Source organism: Echinops telfairi, unplaced genomic scaffold, assembly GCF_000313985.2.
Source record: "Echinops telfairi isolate 266 unplaced genomic scaffold, ASM31398v2 ScPeMD7_3533;HRSCAF=4204_1, whole genome shotgun sequence".
NCBI lineage: Eukaryota > Metazoa > Chordata > Mammalia > Afrosoricida > Tenrecidae > Echinops > Echinops telfairi.
The window spans coordinates 23,992,232-24,016,656 of record NW_022107432.1 but is presented as its reverse complement, the minus strand read 5'-3'; the positions used below and the strand labels follow the sequence as shown (position 1 = coordinate 24,016,656).

At 53.6% G+C, this 24,425-nt stretch overlaps 1 protein-coding gene across 3 annotated transcripts in view; it reads left to right on the top strand.

Moving 5' to 3' along the window:
• The first annotated feature begins 1,193 nt into the window (after positions 1-1,193).
• Positions 1,194-24,425, top strand: part of GUCA1ANB (GUCA1A neighbor) — a 28,915-nt gene continuing 5,683 nt past the window's right edge. Inside the window, exons 1-3 of one of the 3 annotated variants that reach the window (XM_045294840.1) lie at positions 1,194-1,234; positions 8,467-8,633; positions 18,191-18,319. In XM_045294840.1, the coding sequence (XP_045150775.1) occupies positions 18,269-18,319 (51 nt within the window). In that variant the 5' untranslated portion in view covers positions 1,194-1,234; positions 8,467-8,633; positions 18,191-18,268. Of the gene's footprint in view, positions 1,235-8,466; positions 8,634-16,837; positions 17,129-18,190; positions 18,320-21,194; positions 21,311-24,425 lie in introns of those variants that run through there. The other 2 variants (XM_030886888.2, XM_045294841.1) reach the window with 2 other exon arrangements.

Sequence of the window (24,425 nt, the reverse complement as noted above, 5' to 3'; positions counted from 1 at the left end):
CCGCCCCGCCCCGCCGCGGCCGCCACCGCCACTGCGGCCGCCGCCCCGCCGCCCAACTCCCCGGGCCGCATTCCTGCCTGACTCCTTTTACAACAGCTCATTGTTGGCACCGCCGGGTGGGCTGGGGACCTCGCCCGGCCCACGCCCTGCCTGCAAGCCGTGCCGCCCACCCTCCCCAAGCGGGTCCCATCCCGGGCCTTCTCCTCCGGGGGCGGGAAGAGGATAAGGTCTAAAGGAGGGTCAGGACTAGGTCACTATTCGGACTTTGGAAATAGTCCGCTCTGACGAAATGGCTGGCCAAAGACAGCACGCGGGTGCGTTCCCAGGCTGCTTTTAGGCGCGTGGAGAGGGGTGCCCGCCCCCCGTTACAACAGAAGTGAACGCTGGCGGGTGGGTCCTGCCGTCTTTGAGCCCGGTGTTACAGCCGCGGTCTCAGCCCGGCACCGGAGCGCCCTTCTTTCTCCTGCTTCAAGCATGAAACCCGCCGCCTCCAGGGACTGGTCCCTCAGGTCCAACATGTGTAACCCTCTCCGCCCTTGCTTCTAAGGAGCCTTCTGGCTGTACTTCTTCCGTGGCAGGTCTATGGGTAAAGTTTCTGGCATATTCAATATTGTTCGCCAACACTAGAACTCAAAGGCATCGGGTATTTCTCGGTCTCGCCATTCATTTCAGCTCCAGAACCGTACACACTGCCATGGATGAAGTCCACTCTGACTCGTGGCCACCTGACAGGGCAGGGCAGAACTGTCGAGGTGGGTTCCCGAGATGGCAACTCTTTGCAGGAGTAGGAAGCCTCATCTTCCTCCCACGGAGTGGCTGGTGGTTTCGAATTGGCGACCTTAGGATTAGCAGCCCAACGCATAACCACTCCACCACCAGGGCACCCTGTACCCATAGAAGGCGATTGAAAACAATCTGGCTTGGGTCAGGTGTACCTGAGCCCTCAAAGTCACATATTTGCCCTTTCACTCAAAGAGGTTTTCTGCAGCTGATTTGCCCAAAGCGCTGAATCATTTAGTTTCTTGCCTGCTGCTTCCACACAGGCCCTGATTGTGGACGCGGGTGAAACCTTGTCAAGTCAAATGAAATCCTTGACAACTTCAACCTTTCCTCTGTTTGTCAAGAGGTTGCTTTTCTGTCCGGTGATGTGACACTTTGTTTCTTTGAGGTGGGATCCAGACAGAAGGTTGTAGTCCTTGATCTTCATCAATCCTCCAAGCCCTCTTGGCTTTCGGTAAGCAAAGTTGAGTCGTCTGCACATTGCAGGTCTTTACTGCGTCCTCTTCCAATCCCGACGTGGTGTGCTTCTTCCTATAAGACCCAAAGAGTCAAACCCACTGCCACTCAGTCCATTCTGACTCCCAGCAGCCCTATGGGAGAGGGGAGACCTGCCCCTGTGAGTCTCCGGGGCTGTAACTCTTCATGGCTTCCTGTGGAGCAGTTAGTGGTTTTGAACTGGTGACCTTGTGGTTAGCAGCCCAACACTTAACCCAGTATACCAGGAGGGCTCCCCACGTTTACTGGATCATTTGCTCAGCATACAGGTTGAATAAATACGGTGAGAGGGTACAACCCTGACACACACCTTTCTTGGCTTTAAACCCTGCGTCTTGGTCTATGTACAGATTCTGCAATGGAATGTTCTGGAATTCCTATTCTTCACACCGTTTTTCATAATATTTTATGAATGGCTTTGCAGAGTCAATGAAGCACGGGCAAACACCTTCCTGGTATTCTCGTCTTTCAGTGTTCTATAATATCAAACATCCAAACCTTCTGCTCTCGAGTTGATTCCACCGCACGGCAGCTCTACAAGACAGAGCAGAACTGCTCCGTAGGGCTTCTGAGGCTGCACATCCTCATGAGAGCAGACAGCCTTCTCTGTCTTCCTCAGAGCGGTCAGCAGTTCTTAACCCCCGACTTTCCGTGTTTCATGTTGTTGTTAGGTGCCTTTGAGTCTGTGCTGACTCCCAGCGACCCACCCCTGTGCACAACTGAACGAACATGGCCCACGGCCCACGGACAATCCTCACGATTGTCACACCTGAGCCACGGCTGCAGCCACCGTGTCCATCCATCTTGTAGAATGTAAGGGTTTTTGGGGCACGAAGCAGAATTAAAGGTCCAATTGGTAAAGTTTTAGAAGCGGGCTTTATTGAGAAGCTTGCGGACGGGTTCAGTAACTCACGTATTGAGCTAATGAAACCGCGCGAGGGGAATTTCTGGCTGCGTTTTTATATCCCCTGGTGGCAGGCACAGCTGCACACAGGGACTTCAAAGGGAAGCGCTCATTAATTTTATCTATAGGTCCGGGATGGGTGGAATAAACACATCTTCAAGGGATGCAGGGAAGTGGTCGCTAATCTTATCTATAGGTACCGGGGTAGGTGAAGTAAACATCTTCAAAGAACATTCTTTCTCGGGGATATCTGGTTCTCAGCGAGGGGAGGGGAGGCCGATGTGAGGGAGGCCCATGAGAGGTGAGTTCTGAGAACCAAGAAGGTGCCGGATTCAAAATGGAGTCCCTTGTGCCAAGACCAGGCATACCAGACTCTGCCTTATAGTGAAAAGGGGCGGAGTCAGTCTCTTCTGTAGCTGCTTCCTGCTGGTAAAAGGATGACGAGTTCAGGAGTGGAAAGGGGGGTGTTCAGGCAGAGTACTGGAATTCCTGGGCCGGCACAGGGCGAAGAGGTTGGTATTGTAACATCATCTGATGGACTGCTATGCGGGTGATTTCACGGAGTCGACTCTGTAAAAGCTGGATAAGGCAAGGGGCAATTAGAAGCAAAATTGTAACTAAAATTATGGGCCCTAATATGGGGGCTAAGAAGGAGTATAAGGAGGGGCTCCACCAAGATGAGGCTTCACCCCATTTTTAATCCGGTGTTTCATAGTTCATGACTAAGTTTATTTAAGGTCTGGACGTTGGTTTCCACAATTCCAGACTCATTGATGTAGTAGCAGCATTCATCCTGAAGGAAGAGGCAGGTTCCTCCTTTTTTCGGCTGTGGTGAGGTTTAAAGCGCGACGGTTCTGCAAAGTAACTTGGGCAAGAGAGGTTATTTGCCTTTGTAGGGAGGCTAGGGAGTTTGCAGAGGCATCTAGGGCCAGTTGGAAATGGGTGGTAAGTTTGTTTGTCATGATAGAATGCCCCAGGGCCCCGCCACTGAGTCCCACTGCAACCGCTGACGAGGCCAAGGAGAGACCTACAGTTACAGGGAGAAAAACTGCTTTTTTAGTTTGGCGGCCATGCACCTGTACGTACTTGCCCCAGAATTCGGCTGCAGTATATATTGTGAGCTGTGGGACTAGGGTGACGGGTAGGCACAAGAGGGTGGAAGTAGCGCTGACATTTAGGTGTTTAGTGAGAGTGCGGTTGCACCAGAAGAAAAATCCTTCTGGGGCTGTCACTGGGCCAGAGGGGGTGCTTGTGTCCCACACCTTTGGTGATACTTCTGGTAGGCGGGAAACGACAAGGAGTTGTGGGATGTGGTTCTGACTATTGAGCATGACTATTAGAAGATTAAAGGAGGTTGGGGGGCTAGAAAAGGAAATAGTAGCCTTTAGTTTGGATAAAATGTTTCTGCCTAGTAGTGGGGCTGGGCATGAAGGGATAACTAGGAAGGAGTGCGAGAATGGAGTTTTGTTAAGCGTGCAGAACAACGGTTGGGTTTGCTTAGGGGTTGAGGGGGACCCATCAATTCCCACTACAGAGATCTGGGAAGGAACAGTAGGGCCCAAGTGAGAGGGGATCACAGAATAGATGGCCCCCATATCCACCAGGAAAGAGATGGATTCACCAGCTACCTGGAGCGTGACCCTGGGCTCAGCGAGGGTTACCGGAGTCGAGGAGCCAGGGCCTCTTCAGTCCATAAACCCCAGCAGCTCCATACCCTGTAGCTGCGCGTCTGGAGTGTCCTGGATCTCGGCGCCTCGGCTTTGCGGGGCCGGGGGCAGAGCCAGGGTCGGGCAGTCCGACTTCCAGTGGCCTGGCCGTTTGCACAGCGGGCATGACTTGTGCCAAGACCAGGCATCGAGGACCTTCCTTCTTCTGCTGCCCCTCCACTTTCCCAAGCACGATGCCCTTCTCCAGGGACTGGTCTCTCCTGACCGCGTGTCTCAAGGATGTGAGATAAAGTTTGCTATCAGCATTCCGTAACCCAAACCAGCCCAAGCCCACTGCTCTCCAGTTGATTCCAATTCGTAGTGACCCTATCGGACAGAGTAGAACTGCCTCTTGGGGGTTCTGAGGCTGTAAATCTTTACGGGAGCAGAATCCTCATTTTTCTCTCTGAGAGCAGCTGGTGAAGTCCACATGCTGACCTTGCTACGTCACTGCCCAGCTCCTCACCCACGATGCCCCCAGACTTCCATCAGCATTCTGTAGACCCTCAAAAAGATGTGGGGCATGAGAGTTAAGCAATCTGGGGAAATCCCTATAAGACAAACGCTAATCGGGGAGAAACAGTGACCAGTAGGTTAGGCTGATGACTTGGGTGGAAAATCTCCTAACAGAAGGCACAGGTTCCCGCGGGCGGAGTGCTGGGTGCAGCAGCCGCGACCACAGCGGTAGAGAAACAGCAGTGTATCCGCGTGCAGCCCCAAACTGGGAAGAAGATGCTAATTACAGTGAAGACGCTGACCTGAGCAGGAGCTCGACATTGACATTGAACCCACAGCCAAGGTGGAGGGAATTAAGGAGCGAGTGGGAGGGAAAGGGAACCCCTCTACAGAAACAGCGTCTCAGCTACAGGGCAAACAGATGAAGGAGGAGGAGGCAGCAGCCGATGACAAGACTCAGGTGGCTCACTCCTCCACCCGGTGATGGCTCTTAGAGGAGGAGGTGGTTGTCTTAGGCAGCGATGGAACCTGCCTCCATTTACCTCCTTACCCTGTCACGCCACTGTCCCCTCCCTTGGATGCCCAGTCTGTGTATCTGCTGGGGAGGGGAGGCTGTGAGGACCCCAGGAAGCAGTGTTTCTGGCCCAAAGGACCCCTGCTGGCCATTGGGTTTTAGTTTGCGGGCCTGTGTGCTGCCCTCTCAAGGCTGTGTCCCTGGGTCTCAATAAAAGATTTCCTGGAGGAGAAAAAAGAGAGAGAGAGAGAGAGAAAATGTACAATCGTGGAATACATGTACAATAATGGAATTGTGTGTGCATGCATTTTTGTTTCTTATTCCATGAAAGTAAGTGACCATAACTTTAAAAAAAACCCAAGTTGAGTTATTGTTAAGTGAGTTCCCATCAGTCCCTAGGGAGACGTGCAGTGGCCCTTTAAGCCACTCTGGGTACCATCCTAGGAAAGCCGTCTACATCCGGTAACCTGGGAGACAGAGTCTCTATGAAAGGTGCTGAGTAGGGGGACTGTCTGACCAAGAGTTTAGAATCTTGCCGCTCCCTGGGTAGCATGGATGAAAGACCGGATGGAGGGATGACTGAGGCACAACTAGTTGGTATCATTCTCCTGAGCTCCCGGGAACAGGGCCCCCAGCCACATTCCCCCTTCATTGCCTCCCAGATAGTTACACTTGTGTTGCTCTGTCCTTGAGTGGTGCAAAAGTCAGCAAGCTTGGCTGCTACCTGAAAGGGCAGAGGCTCAGGTCCACCCGAGGCACATCAGAGGAAGGCCTGGTAAGCCACTTCTGTGACGCCAGCCATCGAAAGTCAGCCCTCGGGAGCACCGTTCTGCTCGGACAATCGCGAGGTCGCCAAGAATCCCAGTCCGCTCGAAGGCAGCAGAGTGCTCGTACTGAAAGCATTTATCCATCAGCTTAAACAAAATGATTTATTTTTAATTTTTAATAAACAGTCTTATCAGGACATAATCCAAATAGCATATAATTCAATAGTTCCATCCTAGCAAGAAGACTTGGATGATCATTGTCACCATCACTTTTAGAACATTTTGTTCTTTCTTACATGCCTGATTATTAGCTCCCTGTGTCCTGCCGGACCCTCACGGAACCATGAACCCAGTTGCTATTATCTCTAGATTCACCCATCCTGGGTTAAATACACCAAAACACGTGACAGAAACAAAGCACAACATTAAAAATAATAATAATGCTAACAACAGCCGCAAAACAACATAGAGAAAAACCCCAGTTGAAAAGAAAACAGAAAATATTAAAAACTACAGACCTTTACAATGGGTCACCAAGGATATCAAAAGAGGAGGTGTTAGGTTTTAACCTAATTACACCTGCCATCATCCACATTCCAATGCCCGCTGTCTGAGAGCAAGGCTGTTCACCTCCCTGGTCAGTGTTCAGAGGGGAATCCCTGGAGGCTTCTCCCACGAGTATTTCCCTCTCATCGCCACCACCCTCCAGCCGAGAGAACTTTTCAATGGATCAGATAAAACACTGCACTTTAACCTGCTGTATCTACTTCAGTGGTCTCATCTCTACAATGCTGTCTGTCTGACAAGGCTATTCACATCCCTGACTACAGTCAGAGGGAATCGCTGAAGGCTAATCTAGGCGTGGGTCCTGCTCAGGGATTTGGGGCTCCCACCGTTATCCATAGCCTTGTGCAAACCAGGTGCTGACAATTTAAACTCCGATACCATTCCCGCCTTTGAATTGGGATGATATTATTTACAATCCTTGGATGGATCACACAGGCTGGTGTGCTTCTTCCATGTGGACTTAGTTGACACCTAACTTAGATGGCTGCTTGTTTGAAGACAAGCCATTAAGACCCCAGATGCTGTTCTTTCTAATAGCCGGGCACCATCTACTTTCTTTACCACACTTTGCTGTAGCACCCTATCTTCAGTGACCTCTTCATGAGGGCCATGACATACGAACTAATTGTTCTTGGGTTGGGGCTAGAATTAAGTAGGAGCCCCAAATCCATTCCTATACCTATGAATGAATACCTATGGTTCATCTGTCTCTGGTTCATCTTAGAAATGTTGTTGTCATTTTATGTTAGAGAACATTATCAATCATCTCCCTGGGGCATAAAGTAATTCTATTGATAATGTAATTAATTTGACCAATGGTAAAGTATTTAAATCATAGCTCAACTTAAAAAAAATCATTTTTGGCCTATAATCCACATAGCATACAATCTGATAGTTGAATCATACTAAGAAGGGTTGTGCAATTATCACAATCAATTTCAGAACATTTTCTTCTTTCTCGTTCCCACTCCTTGTTGGTTCCCCATGTCCCCCCAACTTCCCCTACCATGCCCATAGGAAACTACGAATCCAGCCACTGTCTCTATAGATTGACCTGTCCTGGATTTCCTAAACAGAAACATGCAAAATGAAGACAAAATGAAACAAAACCAAAAAACCCCCAATAAGAATGGCAAAGTAAAATAGTAAAACTTCCATTGAAAAGACAGCAGAAAGTATGTCAATCACAAACTCACTGCCACCCACCAACTGTGACTCCCGGTGACCCTGTGGGACAGGGTGGACCTGCCCCTGGGGGGTTCTGAGACTGTAACCCTTTACAGGAGTAGAAAGCCTCACCTTTCTCCCAAGGGGCAGCTGGTGGTTTCAAACTGCTGACCTTGGGGTTGGCAGCCCAACTCGTAACCACTACACCACCAGAGCTCCCTAAAATATTATGTGGTTAAGCTAAACTGTAACACCTTATCATTTTATATCCCTTCCCCCTTCAACTTTTTATTGTGAGAAATTTCAAACTAACAGCCAATTTGAAAGAAATGTATAACACTGCCATATTCTCTCTATATATATAGATATATATTTATATTTATACATACACACATATATGCATATATATATATAAACACACACATATACTAAGGTATGCCTGACCCAGGTCAGCATATTTTCAGTCGCCTCATATGTAAAAGCAAGACAATGAATAACGTAGACCAAAGAATCAATGCCTTTGAATTAGGATGTTGGTAAAGAATATTGAAATTCACATGGACTGGTCATTTCTATCTTGGAAGAAGTACAGCCAGATGCTTCTTGGAAGCAAGGGTGGTGAGACTGCGGCTTATACACTTTGGGCACTGTTTTCAGGATGGCATGGGACATGATGCTCAGGAAATTGGAGGATCGGCAACAAAGGAGGAAGACTCCCAGGAGAGAGAGTGACGTGGTGGTTGCAGCAATGGGCAGCTGTGACAACGGCGCAGGACTGGCCATGGGTCCATTCGCTGTGCAGAGGCTGCCACGCTGCGAGCAGGGACCACCTCAAAAGCACCGAACAGCAAGATGCACTTACATGTTTTCTGGTTTTTAATTTTCATTTTGCTGCATGTTGTGGGTACCCTAATATATTTCACCACCCCCAATATTTTGGCAGCCATCTCCTAACAATGAGAACATGCTACATAACCACAGCACAACGATCGTTCTTGAGAAATGTAACACCAACACACTATTCTCATCTAATGGACACACCATCGTCGTAATGTCTTGGTTCCCCGCCCAAATATCAGTTCTGCTTTTTCTTCTTAATCCGATCCACAGTCCAATCCAGATTCATGAACCGCGTCGACTTGCCCTGCTGCTCTATTCTCTTAATCGGCTACGGTCCTCTGGATGCATTTGGTTCCCGCGACAGTGACGTTTGGTGAAGTTCCCTTCATTTGTTCCGGCTCCAGGGGACAGGATGAGCCAGCCCTTCAGGACTTGTGGTGAGGTCACTCTTGTCCAGCAGTGGGCAGGCAGGGAGGGAGTGAAGAGCAGATGGTGGGGGGCGATTCCCTGTACTCTGTAGGTGATTTTCCCTGGGCACACATTGGGGTTCCCACCCTTCCTTTCATTCCCGATACCAGGCGGCTCCTGAGATCAATTCCTTTCCCGTCAGTGAGGGCTTGCTGAGGGAGGGCTCTCATAGCCACAGCTCGAGAACCCAGTAGGAGATTCACGGGAAGAAAGCTGTCGTTAGCCACCCTCGAGTGGATTCCAGCTCATGGCCACGTCGGGCGTACGGGGTAGAACTGCTGCATAGGGTCCCAAGGCTGTGACCGTCAGGGTACCCCTGGGTGACTTTTGAATCAGCAGCCTTTCAGCGAGTAATCAAGCCTATCTTTGTACCACCCAGGGGCTCCAAGAGAAAAGGGAAGCCTTTCTCTCTACCATCAAAGACCTTGGATGCTCGGGAGGGATATTGGCTTGTGGGGTTCGAGGTGACAGGCTGTGAGGGACCGAGCGATTGCTGTGGCTAATACACTCGGTAGGAATCCACAGGCGGGGAGGCCGGCGTGGGCTAGAGCAGTCCCGGAAGTCAGAGAAGAACTGAGACTCGAGTTGGCTTAGGAAGGATGGCAAGGATGTTCCTAGAAAAGGGAAGGAGCCCACTGTAGGGTGTGCCACATATCCACACCAGCCATCCCTGCACATCCCGGTGCCGCCCACAGCCCACACCAGTGAGTCACAAGGGAACTCCATCACCCCTGGATGCGATCACAACCTACCCAAGTTCTCTCGACCCGGAGATGTGGGACAAGCCCCAAGCCCAGGCCGTTGAGTCTATTCTAACACAAGGCCCCCATCGGGTTTCCCAGGCTCTCCTCCTTTTAATTGATTGATTGATCCCTCATTTCTTTAAAGAGAACATGACTTAAATCTCCAACGGGACAAAGACAAGCCTTGCTATTGGGATAAGGGAGACCCTCAGCCCGAGGTCATAACGAGGTCTCCCGAAACCCAGGGCCATGGCGTTGATGCCGGCTCGTGATCCCCTGTGGACAGGTGGAGCCGCCCCCTCGCCCGAGAGGTTCCGAGACTGGGACTCTTCATGGCAGGAGAAGGGCCCATCTCTCTTCCTCGGAGCGGCTGGTGGTTTGGAACTACGGACCTTGCAGACTGCAGCCCAGAGGGTAACCACTGTGCCACTGTGAGGTCCAGAAAAATACCACAAAAACATGGTTGGTGGCTGATCAGGACATCATAGTTCCTGGTGGGATTCCCAAAGCAGGATCCAAACCATGCTTGGAACACATACATTATGTCAGACGGAGACGCTGACAATACTGGTCCAGGGGCTCACCGAGGCGATCGGGGTGTGACCCATGACTTTGCAACCCCAGTCCGATGATCTCCGTGCACGTCCAGCTCAGCCCTAAGGGAGACCGCCTGGAATCCACTTTTCCAATGCCCTCTGGTGTTAGTCTGGTACATTAGAGAAACAACTCCACAGACACTCATATGTATAAGAGAGAGTTTTATATAAAGGGTAAATTTATATCAAGAAAGCATCCCAACCAGTGCTGTGCAAGCCTATAAGTCCAACATTAGCCCATATGTCTGACACCAATCCACAAAGTCCTCCTCCATCTCACAAAACACACGCAATGACGCTGACTGCAGGAGGAAAGCCGAGTCAGTGAATGTGTAAGCATCTCAGCGCTAGCAGGGGTCTCCACACGGCTGCTCCAGCACCCAGGGCTGCATCAGGGTAGGTCCATGTGGCTTCTTCTTGGGGATGTCTTGCAGGAAGTGAGCCTTGCCAGCTGAAGCAGGGAACAAGCTAAGGCAGCTGCACCCTGGTCCGACCGTCAGAAAGCAAGAGACCCAAGAACTAGAAAGGCGAGGTTCACTGAGCCATTTATTCCTCCGCCCTTCAATTAACCCCACATGTGTTTATCAGCCAGGTTGGCACAATAAACTTTAATATCTCACCTCTCCAGCGTTCTAGTCTTGTTTGTTTTGTTTTCTTTTTAAAATCATTTTATTGGGGGCTCATACAGCTCTTAACACAATCCATATGTACATCTATTGATTGTCAAGCACCTTTGTACATATGTTGTCATCATCATTATCAAAACATCTTCTTTCTACTTGAGCCCTTGGTATCAGCTCATTTTCCTCCCTCCCCTCCTTTCTCCCTCATGAACCCTTGATAAATTAAAAAATGTTTTTATCATGTTTTATGCAGACTGCTGTCTCCCTTAACTCATTTTTCTGTAGTCCGTTCCCCTGGGCGGGGGTGTTATATATCAATCATTGTGGTCGGTTCCCCTTTTCTCCCCCCACCTTCCCCTTCCCCTCCTGGTATTGCTACTCTCATTATTGGTCCGGAGGGGTTTATCTGTCCTGGATTCCCTGTGTTACGAGCTCTTATCTGTACCCGTGTACATGCTCTGGTCTAGCCAGATTTGTAAGATAGAACTGGGGTCAAGATAGTGGTGGGGAGGAAGCATTAAAGAACAAGAGGAAAGTTGGGTGTTTTGTTGGTGCTGTACTGCACCCTGACTGGCTCCTCTCTTCCTCGTGACCCTTCCATGGGGGGTGTGCAGTTGTCTGCAGATAGGGTTCTAGGCCTGATGGAAGCAGACTGCCACATCGTTCTCTCACAGAGCCGCCGGACCACCATCCTTCCCGTTAGCAGCTGAGTGTCTACCCGCTGTACTCCTGGAGACACAGCCCTTGGGCTGCTTTCTCAGAGACCTTTGGAGACTTCTGGGGACTGGGGTCCCTCCCACCTTGAGTGGCCCCTGTGTTCCCCCATGCCAACCCAGCCACAGCAGTGCCACGAAGCCACTCCGTGTGTAGGCAGCTTCCACCGTCTTGGGAACAAGAGCTCAGTTTGTCCGTTTCTGGGTGCCTCGCTCTGGCTGTGGAGGGTGCAGGGGTGCTGCAGACATGGGTCCCGAGTTCAAGTTGCTGCCGTCCAGCTGGGGAGACAGGTGGCAGTTCGCGGAGCGATGGATACGGGAAGTCAACTGGCTGAGGAGGAGATCACATCACCGCTGGAGCAGAGTCCGAGCAGGGAGCCATCAGGGTGGGCTGCTGGATCGAGGGAGAGAGGGGAGGGTGCTGAGGCCGGGGACCTGGTGAGGTTGCCAGGGTGTGCAGGACTTGACATGGCCAGTTGGAATGATTGGAGAAGCCCAAATGTCCACCAGAAGTGACCGGTTAAGTAAACAATGACACGGCCACACCGTGGAAGAATCCTAAACCCACTGCCGTCGGGCTAAGTCTAACGCACAGCCTCCCTGCGTCGAGTTTCCAAGGCTGCAAGTCTTCCTGGGCGCTGGATAGCCTCATCATGGTTGGCAGCCCAACGCTTACTCCACAGTGCCGTGGAGTGAGGAAGGAGCCCGCAACGCTGCCCAGGTGTCTCCAAGCTTCTGCGAGACCTGTCATCCCAGAAGTGTGAGCAGACAGACAAGGTGCAGAGAGAGGGCAGGACCAAGGTGATGCTTGTGGCTGTGTTGACCCAGGGAATCCGTGGAAAGACGAAGCCCTAAAGGGGTGACTGGGAGAAGCAACAAAGCCCACATGGAACAACATATCAACCTGTGTGATCACGAGGTGTCGAACGGATCACTAAAGACAAAGGGGTGCATAAGCAAATGTGGCGAAGAAAGCTGATGGTGCCCGGCTATCAAAAAGTATAGCGTCTGGGGTCTTAAGGGCTTGAAGGTAATCAAGCGGCCATCAAGCTCAGAAGCAACAAAGCCCACATGGAAGAAGTACACCAGCCTATGCAACCACGAGGTGTCGAAGGGATCAGGTGTAAGGCATCATCAGAACAAAAAATCGTACCATAGTGAATGATGTGGGGAGTGCGGAGTGGAGACCCAAAGCCCATTAGTAGGCCACTGGAGATCCCCTTGCAGAGGGGTCTCGGGGAGGAGATGAGCCAGTCAGGGTGCGATGTAACAACAATGAGAAATACTACTTTCCTCTAGTTCCTAAATGTTTCCTCCCCGCTCCCACTACCATGACTCGAATTCGACCTTGCAAGTCTGGCTAGACCAGAGGAGGTACACTGGTACAGATAGGAACTGAAAATACAGGGAATCCAGGACGGAGGAGCCCTATAGGACCAGTGGTGTGAGTGGCAAAACAGGGAGGGTAAAGGGAGAATGGGTAGAAAGGGGAAACCGATTACATGGAACTGTGTGTGACCTCCTCCCTGGGGGACAGACAACCGAAAAGTGGGTGAAGGGAGACGTCGGACAGGGCAAGATATGACAAAATACCAATTTATAAACTATCAAGGGCGCATGAGGGAGTGGGGAGCGGGGAGGGAAGGGAAAAATGAAGACCTAATGTCGGGGGTTTAAGTGGAGAGAAAATGTTTTGAGAAATGATGTACAAAAGCGCTTTACACAATTGATGCGTGTATGGATTGGGATGACAGTTGTATGAGCCCCTAATAAAATGTTAAAAAGAAAGAAAAAGGGGGTGACTGGGGACAAAGGCTGGGGGATGAAGGAGATGAAGGTGGGAAGGAGCCTTTTCACCAAATGCCTTCAAACCCTACAAGTGGTTGTAATACATTTTAAAAAGCTCCGAATTAAAAATATATATATGAAAGGACAAATCGCTAGGCAGAGCGTGTGGTCTAGAAGTATGTTCTGTGAACCAGGATGAGTGGAAGTGGGGTTCTCAGTGGAAATAATCTAACAAAATGACTAAAGTCTAAGTAGAACCCCAGTCCTGGGACAAGTTACCACCTCTCTGAACCCTCAGTTTGCTCCTCTGTAAAACGGCTTATTAATTTGAGGTTGCTATGAGATTCTATGGGAACCCTGGCGGTGTAGTGGTTTTGAGTTGGGCTGTGATCTGCATGGTCAGCAGTTCAAAGCCATCAGCAGCTCCTCGGGAGAAAAACGGGGCTTTCTACTCCTGCAGACAGTCTGAAAACCCACCAGAGATCGCTGAGTCAGCATTGACCAGATGGCAGTGTGCTTAGAGTTTGGGGTAGGAGATTCTAGATCAGCGCTTCTCAACCTGTGGGTCGTGACCCCTCTGGGGGCGTCAAACGACCTCTCACAGGGGTCGCCCAATTCATAACAGTAGCAAAATGACAGTGATGAAGTAGCAACGAAAATAATTTCATGTTTAGGAGGGGGTGGGGGTGGGGGGGATGGGTCACCACCACATGAGGAACTGTATGAAAGGGTTGCGGCCTTAAGAAGGTTGAGAACCACTGATCTATGTGCTCGTGGACTAAGGTCGCCAGCAGAGGAGGTGCAGAAGAGCCACCAGGGGACTCAGGTACCCGCCAGTGTTTGAGAAGGGCTGGCATAGTGTCCGTGCCACCAGGAAGCACTGAGCTCCTGAGCGGGCAGAGGGGGTGGGGAACAGCAGGCAGGGTGTCGGGAAAGAGCCAGTGTGCTCCAAAGGCTGAGGGGGCAGCATACTTGGTGCCCACAGGGCATGTGGTGGGAACAGAAAGGGGGTCACGAATGGTGACACATTTCTCAGGCAGAAAGGCAGGGCCTGTTGGGTCTGTCCCCTGCAGGACAGGACAGAACAGAACTGCTCCTTAGTCTCTCCAAGTCCGCACATCCTCTTCCTCCCTCGGAGCCCCTGGGAGGTCCCCAGCCCTCAGTGTAACTCACGGCACCACCAGGGCCCCGGACTCCCTGCCATCAAGTAGATGCCGACATCACAGTGACCCTCCAGGGCAGCAAAGAACTGCCCCGTGGGTTTCTGAGACTGTGACTCTTCATGGGAGTAGAAAGCCCCCCGTCTTTCTCCAGAGGAGTGGCTGGGATTCAAACTGCTGACCTTGTGGTTAGTAGCCCCTCCTGTAACCACGTTGCCACCAGGGCTCCCCAGCTTGGGTAGAGGTGCCATAAAGAGGGAAAGAGAAGCTCTGAGCCCGTTTCTCCTCTGTAGGAAGGACGTGGGGCGGGGGGGGTGTCACACTCCCCCCCCCTGCCAAGGGCGGTTCAGCAGATTAACTCTGCATGGGCAGGGCCTGCCTGGTACAAGGCCTGGCTCACAGGGGCATCCTCCAGCCGTCGTTTCTTCTGTTTCTTTTCGTTTGGGGTGGGATGGAAAACGTGGGGGAACCAAGGTGACCGGCCCATGCGTCCCAGGTGGCAGAGTCTGAAGGTCAAGGCTCGCCGGCCCATGTCACCCCAAAGGGCACCCTGTCCAGGAAACTGTCCTCCTCATCCTGTAGGGCAGTCAGCAGCCTCCAAGAGTCCAGACTTCAACAGGAACGAGCCCTCCCCTGTCCCAACCTGATGGTCCCGCCCACTTTGAGGTGCCTTCCCTGGGGCAGGTTCAGGGCCCAAATCTGTCCAGCTCAGCAGCCGGTGTTGTTGCTGCTCAGCCCCCACGGGAGTCATCTAATGACGGCACCTCACACTTGCCTCCTCCCGGTAAAAGAAACAGCCAAATAATAGGCTCCCCTCAAAACAGACAAAAGCTCAGTCCTGTAATTAAGGCTTGTCTCCACAATGACTGGGGCCTTCTGTGAGCCCACTGTCCTGGCCGGCCCTGGAATGTGGGCTGCGATGGGGAAGCCGCAGCCTCCCCAAAGGCCCAGCCAGGCCATTGTCAAGTCAGTGGTCTGTCCTCCAGCAAACTCCAGAGCCCCTGGCTGGGAGGGTGGGCTCTGAGTGTGGAAGGGCAGGCTGAGACCTTGTGAGCGCCACCGTTCAGTCATCCCCATGCCAGGTCTCTGCTGTCACCTTGCCAGCAGCACAAGTCAGAAGGTGGCCCAGCATCCCAGCTCCCAAATGTCACCGAACAGCAGGTGGTCTTGTCCAGTCCTGTAGCTGCCCGTGTAGGCCTGTAGGAGAGGGTGGCCCTCAGTGGGCTAGGCAGGGGGACCTGGGGATGAGGTCAGAGCTGGCGTGGATGCCCACAGGGGCCTGGAACCTGCAGGGGGATGGGGGGGTAGGGGCGGCTCAGAGTTGAGTGTCTGGTGCCTGGGGAGGATAGAGACTACAGAGGCCTGGAACAGGCAGGCCAGCCCTGGGTCAGGAGAGGGCTAAGGAGAGACCAGGTTCCTTCGGGGCCATGGGATCGCGGCTCAGTGGGAATGATCCTTGGCTGGGGAGTGGATTTGGGTTTGTCCTTGGTCAAGCTGACACGTCTCAGAGCCTCAATTTGTTCATCTGTAAAACGGGGCCGTGATGCGCTCCCCGAGTGAGCCACCTGGCAGAGAGGTTCTGCTCATGGTAGGCTCAGTGACTTCCTTCTCCCACCCCCTCCTCCCAGCCACCCCTCACCTGCTGGCTCTTGGGAATGTGAAAGGAAGAACCGGAGCAGCAGCCCAGAGAGGAGGCCGGAGGGCAGAGCCAGTGCACCCAGAACCCCAAAGAGGAACACTCCCCCTGGGCCCAGGAAACAGGGTGGGGCGGATGACTGCAAGGTCAACTTGCTTTGAAGGCTGGCAGAATCATCTCCTGTGACAACCCACAACCTGAAATAATATATGTGTGTGCATTAAAACAATAGTAAGAAGGATTGCTCATTGTTCAGTACAAAACCAAGTTCTATGTCGATGGAGACTGTAGTAAGTCTGTCAAGTGTATCAAGGGCAGGCAGAGGTTTGGAGTGACGGGGGTCAGGTGGAGTGTTGGCGTGATTGGTGGGCTTTAGAAACTTTGGGACAAGCTGGCCCGCGTGATTGGTGGGCTTTAGAAACTTTGGGACAAGCTGGCCCACGGGTGTTTGGTCTTAAGACTCCGTCAATGGCTGGACTAATTGAGCGTGGGCTGCATTCTGAGTGTTTAAAAGGCAGGGGCAGCTAGAGACCAGGATCCCAGCGCTGTGTCTGCTGTGAACCGTCCACGGGATGGTGAGCCAGCTTCAGCCTCAGGCCCTGTCTACATCTTACTACTTAGATGTGGTTGCGCGTTGGGTTAAAAGGCTCTCTGCCCGGCAAGAGTCGGGGTAGAACAAGAAGCGAGGCTGCATGGGGGGCTCCCTCCAGCTCAGAGGAAAGAGAGGAGAAGGAGAAGCATTCCAAGTGAGGGCAGTCAGCATTTTCTCATCCCAGCGGCCCCCTCTCAGCCAGGTCCTGTGTGCCAGCGTGGGAGGGTCTGAGCTTCCACCCCAGGCCTTTGCCTTTCGGGAGTCAGTACGGCCCATATGCATCTCACTCAAGTTCCCGGGACTAAACTTGGGACCTCCAGGGCAAGCCCGGGACATGTTTCTATGGTCCTTCCTGCCTCTCTTCCAAGCGACCCGCTCAGAGCAGTGGCTACAGGTACTGGCCTCTCAGCTGTTTGGGGCACAGCTCCTGGGGGACTGCATAGCCCACCCATTGTAATGGACGGAGGACTGTTTAATGGGGTTCACGCTTAGTCTGAAGGACCACTGCCATCCAACAGATCCCAACTCACAGGAATCGAGGCAGGGTGCTGTCGGAGGCTACAGCATCTTTACGGAAACAGACAGCCTCGTCTTTCTCCTGTGGAGCAAACAGGTGGGTTTGAACCTTGAGGTTCATAAGCCAATGCTTACCTGACAACACTACCAGGGACCCAGCAGTGATGCTGTTAAGATCCTACCTCACCCAGGTCTGTCAGGAGACATGGACAGGGCCAGATTACCCAGTAAGCAAGGAAAGCATGGGCCGACTTGTGCTTGCTTACTAATCTGTAGGGAACAGTGCCACAAGGTTTTCACCACAGAGTGATACATAAGCACAGGTAAACCGGTGCTTACCTTACTTAGTGAGCCATCTGCCCCAGGGGATGGAGGGGATGTCCTTATGGTGTGCTTAGGTGAGTGGGAGGTGAGCAACTGTCAGTCCATCCTTGGGGAGGCCCCAAGCTCTCCACACTCACTCACCTCGAGTCGATGCTGACTCACGGCGATCCGATAGGATGGGGTAGAACTTCTCCCGTGGGTTTCCAAGACTGTAACTCTTTACGGGAGCAGAAAGCCTCATCTTTCTCCCTCGGAACAGCTGGTGGCCTTGAACCGCTGACCTTGCTGTTAGCAGCCCAAGGCAGAACCACAAGGAGGAGATCGAGAAGTCAGGCGGGACCTGGATGCCCAGAGTGCGACCCGCGGCTCTTGCGCTGGATTCCCTGGGCCACCAGCTCTGATCTGTACCCGTGCACATGCTCTGATCGAGCCTGATTTGTAAGGTAGAATTTGGACCCTCAGGACCAATAATGAGAGTAGAGATACCAGGAGGATAGGAGGAAGGTGGGGGGAGAAAGGTGGAACCGATCACGAGGCTCTACCTATAACCCCCTCCCTGGGGGACGGACAACAGGAAAGTGGGTGAAGGGAGACAGTGGTCAATGTAAAATAGGAAAGAAAATAATAATTATTTATAAATGATCAAGAGTTCATGAGGGAGGGAGGGTGGGGGAGTGGGTGGAATGAGCTGATACCAAGGGCTCAAGTAGAAAGAAAATGTTTTGAGAACGATGATGGCGACAAATGTACAAATGTGCTTGACACAAAGGATGGATGGATTGTGATAAGAGCTGTGCAAGCCCCCAATAAAATGATTTTTTTTTTAACCTTGCAGAAATAAAGACCACTGCACAGCAAAACAACAACAACAACATCAACAAAAAAAACAAAAAAAAACAAACAGCCGAGGGAGATGGGAAACAAACACCGCGTGCGTGCAATCATACTACCTGCGTGCAAAACGGTAAGAGCCGTTACGTAAGGACAGCTGTGAACAAGAAAACACTCCTTAGGCACATGAGGCCGCTGCCCCTGGCTGGGGTGGGGTGGGATGGGCGGGGAGATGAAGAGGAGGAGCTACATCAGGCAGGAGAGGAGTCTTTCGGGGACCAGTGGCCACAGTGGGGCAGGAAGTGAGAGCCTGAGGTCCAGCGATAGGAGAGCAGGGCGAGAAAGGAGCGGAGAGCTTGGAAGTGTGTTCACATCACAGAGAGGAGATCTCCATGACCCGGTCTCCGGACGGAAGACATTCGCATGCCTCTCAGGCCTTCGCTGTGGAGAGGGAAGGACGGGAGGCTGTATGAGTGTGTGGGGGGAGAGGGCACACAAGTCAGCCCTGCCTGGGCCTCCCCAGCTCTCCTTGTCCTGTCAAACACCCCCGGAGCACCATGGGTGGCAGGCCAGCACCCGTCCCCTGCCGTCCAGGGACTGTAACCAGGCATGAAATGAGGTCATACCTGGAGAGTGAGTGGCAGAGATGTCAGAGATGTCCGAGAAGGGAGTTCCTGAAGGCAGGGCGCAATCAGGGTTGTCCGGGGGTTAGAAACGACCGCAGCCTAACAGCTCATGGCAAAGGAACGCTAAGGATGTTAGGTTGGGCTGCTAACCACAAGGCTGGCAGTTCAAAACCACCAGCTGTTCTTTGGGAGGAAGTGGAGGCTTTCCACTCCCATAAAGAGTGCCAGTCTCAGAAACCCACAGGGCAGCTCTACCCTGTCCTGTAGGGTCGCTGTGAGTCAGCATCGACTCGATGGCAGTGGCTCACGACTCATAGCACCGGACACAGAGCAGCCGCGACCCTAAGCTGCCTTGACCTGTACCGATCCACCTGCTGGACTCTGTTCTCATTGTCCCTTTGCCGATGGAGAGCTGAGGCTCAGAGAGGTTAAATCATGGATGCTGAGACGTGGCGTAGCTGGGGTTTGAACCAGGCAGTGGGACCCTGAAGGCTTGGTGGGATAGGTATCGGGCCGCTCACTACGAGGCTGGTGGTTCAACCCCACCATCTGCCCCACGGGAGGAAGACAGAGGCTTTGTGCTCGGTTTGCCTCCTGGGGGCTCTCTCTGGGGTCACTGTGAGTGGGAAGGGACCCGAAGGCAGGCGGGTCACACGCATCCAGAAGGGCTTGTTCCTTTAACCACTGTCCACATCTGCCCCGCAGACGATGTGTAAAGTGAAGCTTAAGATATGGCTGACTGGCCTTCCTAACGGGGATCTCAGTTCCTGCTCCCTCGGGAGGCTGGAGGTTCCCACCCATTCTTGCCGGGGTGATGGTGGGCTCAGGACACCTGTGGTAGGACTCCGTCCTATGATCAGTCAGGTGGTCCCTGCATGAAGGCTTTAGGACAGGACTCAGCTCCCCCCCACCTGCAAATGTCCAAGATGGAAGGACTCCCCTCCCGCCATTCCTCATTGCACACCTTAGGAAACTGAGGCCAAGAGGGGAGACCAGCTTTGTCCCAGCTCACTCCTGACAACCAGCCCATCACCTCTGTCAGCTTTTTTCTGAGACAAAGTGTAATTCAGTGTGCCAAGTCCTGGCTCCCTGCTCCCCCCTCTCCCTGGGATAGTTCCTCCCCTCCCCATGCAGGTCAGTGCTGAGCAAACAGCTCCTGAGGCTGGGGACCCTGGGGGAGGGATGAGCACAGTGGCCCAGGAGGTCCCTGTGTAAAGACCCGTCCAAAGCCCCAAACCTTCGGCCTCTCTGCCCCCCGCCAGCCTCCTGGCCCAAAGGGTGGGAACCAGGTGATTACCCCCAGAGCTAGGACTGGTGTCCCCTCCATCCCAGGTGCTCAGCCCCTTTCTTCTTGCCCTCTCCCAAGCAAGATAGCATCACCCCATAGCTCCCGAGATCCCTAACTCCACCTTCCTTCCTCCCAGCCTCACTGAAATTAGGGGTCATTACCATCGGGGTGTGAGATCTGAGCAGAGCTGCCTAGGTCACCAACCCGTCAACTCCCAATCTGCTGGAGGGCCCCAAAGTCCACCCCGGAACCAACAAGCCATTGCTGACACAGTGCCAAGGAGGAAGCAAGTGCTGGCCGGGCACAGCCCCAGCCGGTGTGGCGAAGGGCACAACCTCTCTCCCGTCCTGTCTCCCCTCCGTCAGAGCCAGCCGTGGTGACCGGGAAGCAGAGGCTCGCGTTCTTACTGACTCGTCTGAAGTGCACAATTTCACGTTTTCGTTTTCTCTGCCACACCAACGATTTCTGCTTCTAGGTCTAACCGGCATCTGTCTCTCCCCCAATCTTCCTGCAGAAGCAAAGCCTCTTGTCAAGTGTACAGGCCCTGACAGGGGCGTGGTGCCCGGTAAACAAAGCAAGCACAGGTTTCCGTGCTTGCTTACGAATGCGCAGTGTCCATAACAGTGCCCCATGTGCTCATCCCACGGCCCATGTGAAGCCGTCCCGGGTCAATCTGTGTTTACCTTGTTCATTGGCAATCTACCCACCGCTCTGCAGTGCCCCAGGGAGGCTGGGCAGTGGGTGGTGGTGTTGTCTGAGTTTTAAAGGTGAGGAGAGGGCAGTTCAATCAGCCACTCACCCATCAATCCAGTGACCCACCCCTAATATTTATGGACTGCTGACTCAGTGCCAGACACTGGCTCCAGTGTCTTGCCCAACCCTAATCCAGATGAGGAAAGAGAAGTACACAGAGGTCAGTTAATTTGTTCAAGGTCATGCTACCCCGGAAAAATACTGGTGGAGCCAAGATTCGAGCCCAGGCAATGTGTCCCCAGAGCATGGGACCCTGTGCTCCCTACCCAGGGTTCCCAGGGGCTGGGGGACCCAGAGGGGATTGTGCTGTCAATGAAGCATCACAATGCCCGCCCTACCAGCTCTCTCTCCGTTGGCACCTCCACTGCTTGCCAAGAGTCCCGGAAGCCCCAGGAGCCCCTGGCCTCCAGGAATACCATCTCACCAACAAGGAAGGCCCTGACCAAGGATGTCCAAGGTGGGTGGGCAGCACAGGGTGGGCAGCCAGACTGCCCGGGCACAAGAAGTCTGATTAGCAGCAAGGAGTCTGCAGGACCGAGCCTGGCCCGCTTGTGTGGCTGGGAGACTGGAGGCCTTGTCAGAAAAGATTGGCCCAGTGTACTTCGAATGCCACTACCCTACTCTCTTCCCCTCCCGACTGTCTCCCTGGGTTGGCTGTGGGACGGGGGTGGGCCCCCATGGAACTTTTCTGGCCCCTCTGCCCTTGACGTGTGTCACTTCCTATGTCATTGAGTAGTCTCTCCCGTGTCCCCGGTCAACTTGTAGCTGTGAATAGTAAGAGCTAAAGTTTACTGCCTGCTTAATAGGGCTAGCCACTTGAGCCGGCCTGTCTCTTTAGGGGGGGAGGGAGAGGCTCTTGGTAGCCCTAGTTTAAAGGCGGGGTAACTGAGGTAGAGAGTCCTGACAATGTACCCAAAGATAATAGTGGAGCTGGACTTCACACCCAGGTAGCTGGCGCCAGCTCCCCTCTCATGCACCCCGGCCTCAGGAGGATGCTAAGGACTTCCTCAGCTATGGGTGACTCCCTCACTCTGCCTGTTTCAGCTCCCGAAACTCAGACAGAAACCCACTGTCGTCCAGCCGATCTGACTCATGGTGACCCGTGGGCTACAGGGTTCCACTGCCCCATCGGGTTTCCTTGGCAGTTTTATTTATTCCCATGCCCTGGTGGCATAGTGGCTACAGGTTGGTCTGCTAACGACAAGGCTGGAAGTTCAAAACCCGCAGCCGATCCTCAGGAGGAAGATGAGGCTTACTACTCCCATCCAGTCACAGTCTAGCAAACTCACTCACAGGGCCAGTCCGACCCTGTCCTGTAGCGTTATTGACTCGATGGCAGTGGGGTTTTTGCTGCTGTTTTGGATTGGTCATCTCTGAAAACAAACAAACAAACAAACAAACAAACCATCAAACAAACAAACAGAACATCTCCAGCCCTTTTTCCTCCCCGGTGCCTCAGGGGTGGCGGAGGGCGGGTTTGAACTGCCAGCCTTGAGGTTAGTCATCCAGCTCAAGCTGCCAATCCAGCAAAGGCGCTCTCAGAAAGGGTCCGATGAGCATACCTGAAACCTAGACGCCGCTGCCCGCTGGGGCTGGCAGTAATGACTGTTTATGCCCGCTCGCATTGTGTTTCTATGGGTCCCACAGCGCGTGACACACACACACCCCGCCCACGCCACTGAAGCAGGCTTCCCTATTATCCCCACTTTGCAGATGAGGCACCTGAGGCTCAAAGAGGCTCAACCGCTTGCCCAGGTTGTCCGACCTGTAAGGGCAGAGTCGGGTCGTGAGCTCAATCCTCCAAACCCCCCAGCCAGGCACATTCCACAGCACCAGGTGTCCCTGGCAGGCTCGCCGGATACCCCACCCCGGATACCCCACACGGGCACTCTGCCCCTCAGGCCGTCCTGGAGTGGGGTCTAGTGGTGGTCATTCCAGGCGTGGGCGAGGTGGGCACGTGTGCCTGTGGGCCTGGACTCTTTGAGTGGGCAGGTGTTTTCCTAGAAGACCCGCAGTGACAGTACCGGTGCCGTCTTCCTGGCTCACCCAGGAAGCCCCCGCACCAAAATCGCCCCCTTTCCCCCTGCTCTAAACTCTGTCCGAAGGGTATATCCCCACCCAGCGCATTGACTAGGGCCACCCTGGGTTATCCAGTGGGATTCAGGGAGCGGGGAGGGACTGGTGAGACCCTCCACTCCCCACCCTGCATGCCCTTGAATCTGCACTGTGCCTTACACAGTGGGGGCTATGGGAGGCAGCAGATGGGGGAGTGGGGTCTTCCTTCGACCTCTGCCCCAGGGACTCTCCATCCAAGACCACGTAGGGCATGTTGGGCTGTGGGAGCCGTGGTCGGTGCAGGGGACTGTGGTGTGCATTGGTGGGCATTCAACAGCAGCCCTGGCCGCTGGCCGTTAGATGCCAGTCAGGACCTCAAAAATGTCTCCTGGCCTTGCCCACTGTCCCTTGAGGGGAAGACCACCCCTGGTTGTGGACCAGCACACTAAACTCGCACACACACATGCACGCACGCATGCACTTATGTATTTGGCAGGAAGGAGAGGGGGGGTATGTTGGTTGCAGGAAACCAGCTGGTAACCCAGAAAGTATGTAGTCAGGCCTCACCCTCCTCCAGCGCTGGCCCAGGAGAGGGATGGGGTGTCCCGCCCACTCTCAGAGGTTAGTCACCAGGAGCCTGACTTAGCTCCCCTGGCTCCTGCCTCCTCCTCCCACGAAACCTTCTCTTCCTCCTCCCTCTCCCCTCTTCCTCCTCCTGCCCTGGCCTTGCCTCAGCCCAGTTTCGGCCAGGGCCTCCTGCCTTGATGTGCTAGTCCCTGTCTGTGCCTTCCCCTCCCCGCCTGTGTGGCCGGGGCTCCGGTGTTGGAGTAGCAGCTCGGCCTCACAGGCCGGGGCAGGCGGTCTGAGCCAGGGCCTGGGCTGAGAGGGAGGGCACACGCAAGTCCTGGTTGGTCCCCACCCAGCCCGGCCCAGTCCAGGACTCCTGCAACGTCATAGCTCCAACAGGGCACCCCGTTCTAAGCGTGTGAATGTAGGCGACCGCTTGCATGTCTTTGAGCTTCAGTCTCCTTATCTGAAGAATTCGGTAACAACGCAAACAGCTCTAAGGAACTTTGGCTGAGCTGGCAGAGTCTCGTCCGTCCAGCTGTGGGTTTCTGACCAGCCCTTCCCACCCCACAACTGTTTTGAAAACCACCGCCTCTGGAGCCAGAGGTGAAGGGTCCCGTGGCAGAGGGGCCAGTGCCGCCCTAAGCTGGAGGGGCGGTGGGAGAGGGGTGGAGGGGGGTGGAGTCCCTCTTCTCTGTGCTGCGGGCTGAACCCTCCTAAGGGGACTGCTTCCCAACCATGCGCAACTCGCAGCAGCCAGAGCCCCCTCTGGTGGTCCGGGATGGGGACAATTCTAGGCTCCCAGCCTGGGCTTGGAAACCGTCAGAGCCCTCAGGGGACAGTTGGCAATGTAGGGAGACCTTGTTGGTTGCCACCGCTGGGAGGGGCACTCCTGGCCTCAGGCGGTAGAGGCCAGGCGTGTGGCGAAACAGACAGCGGCCCCCACAGCA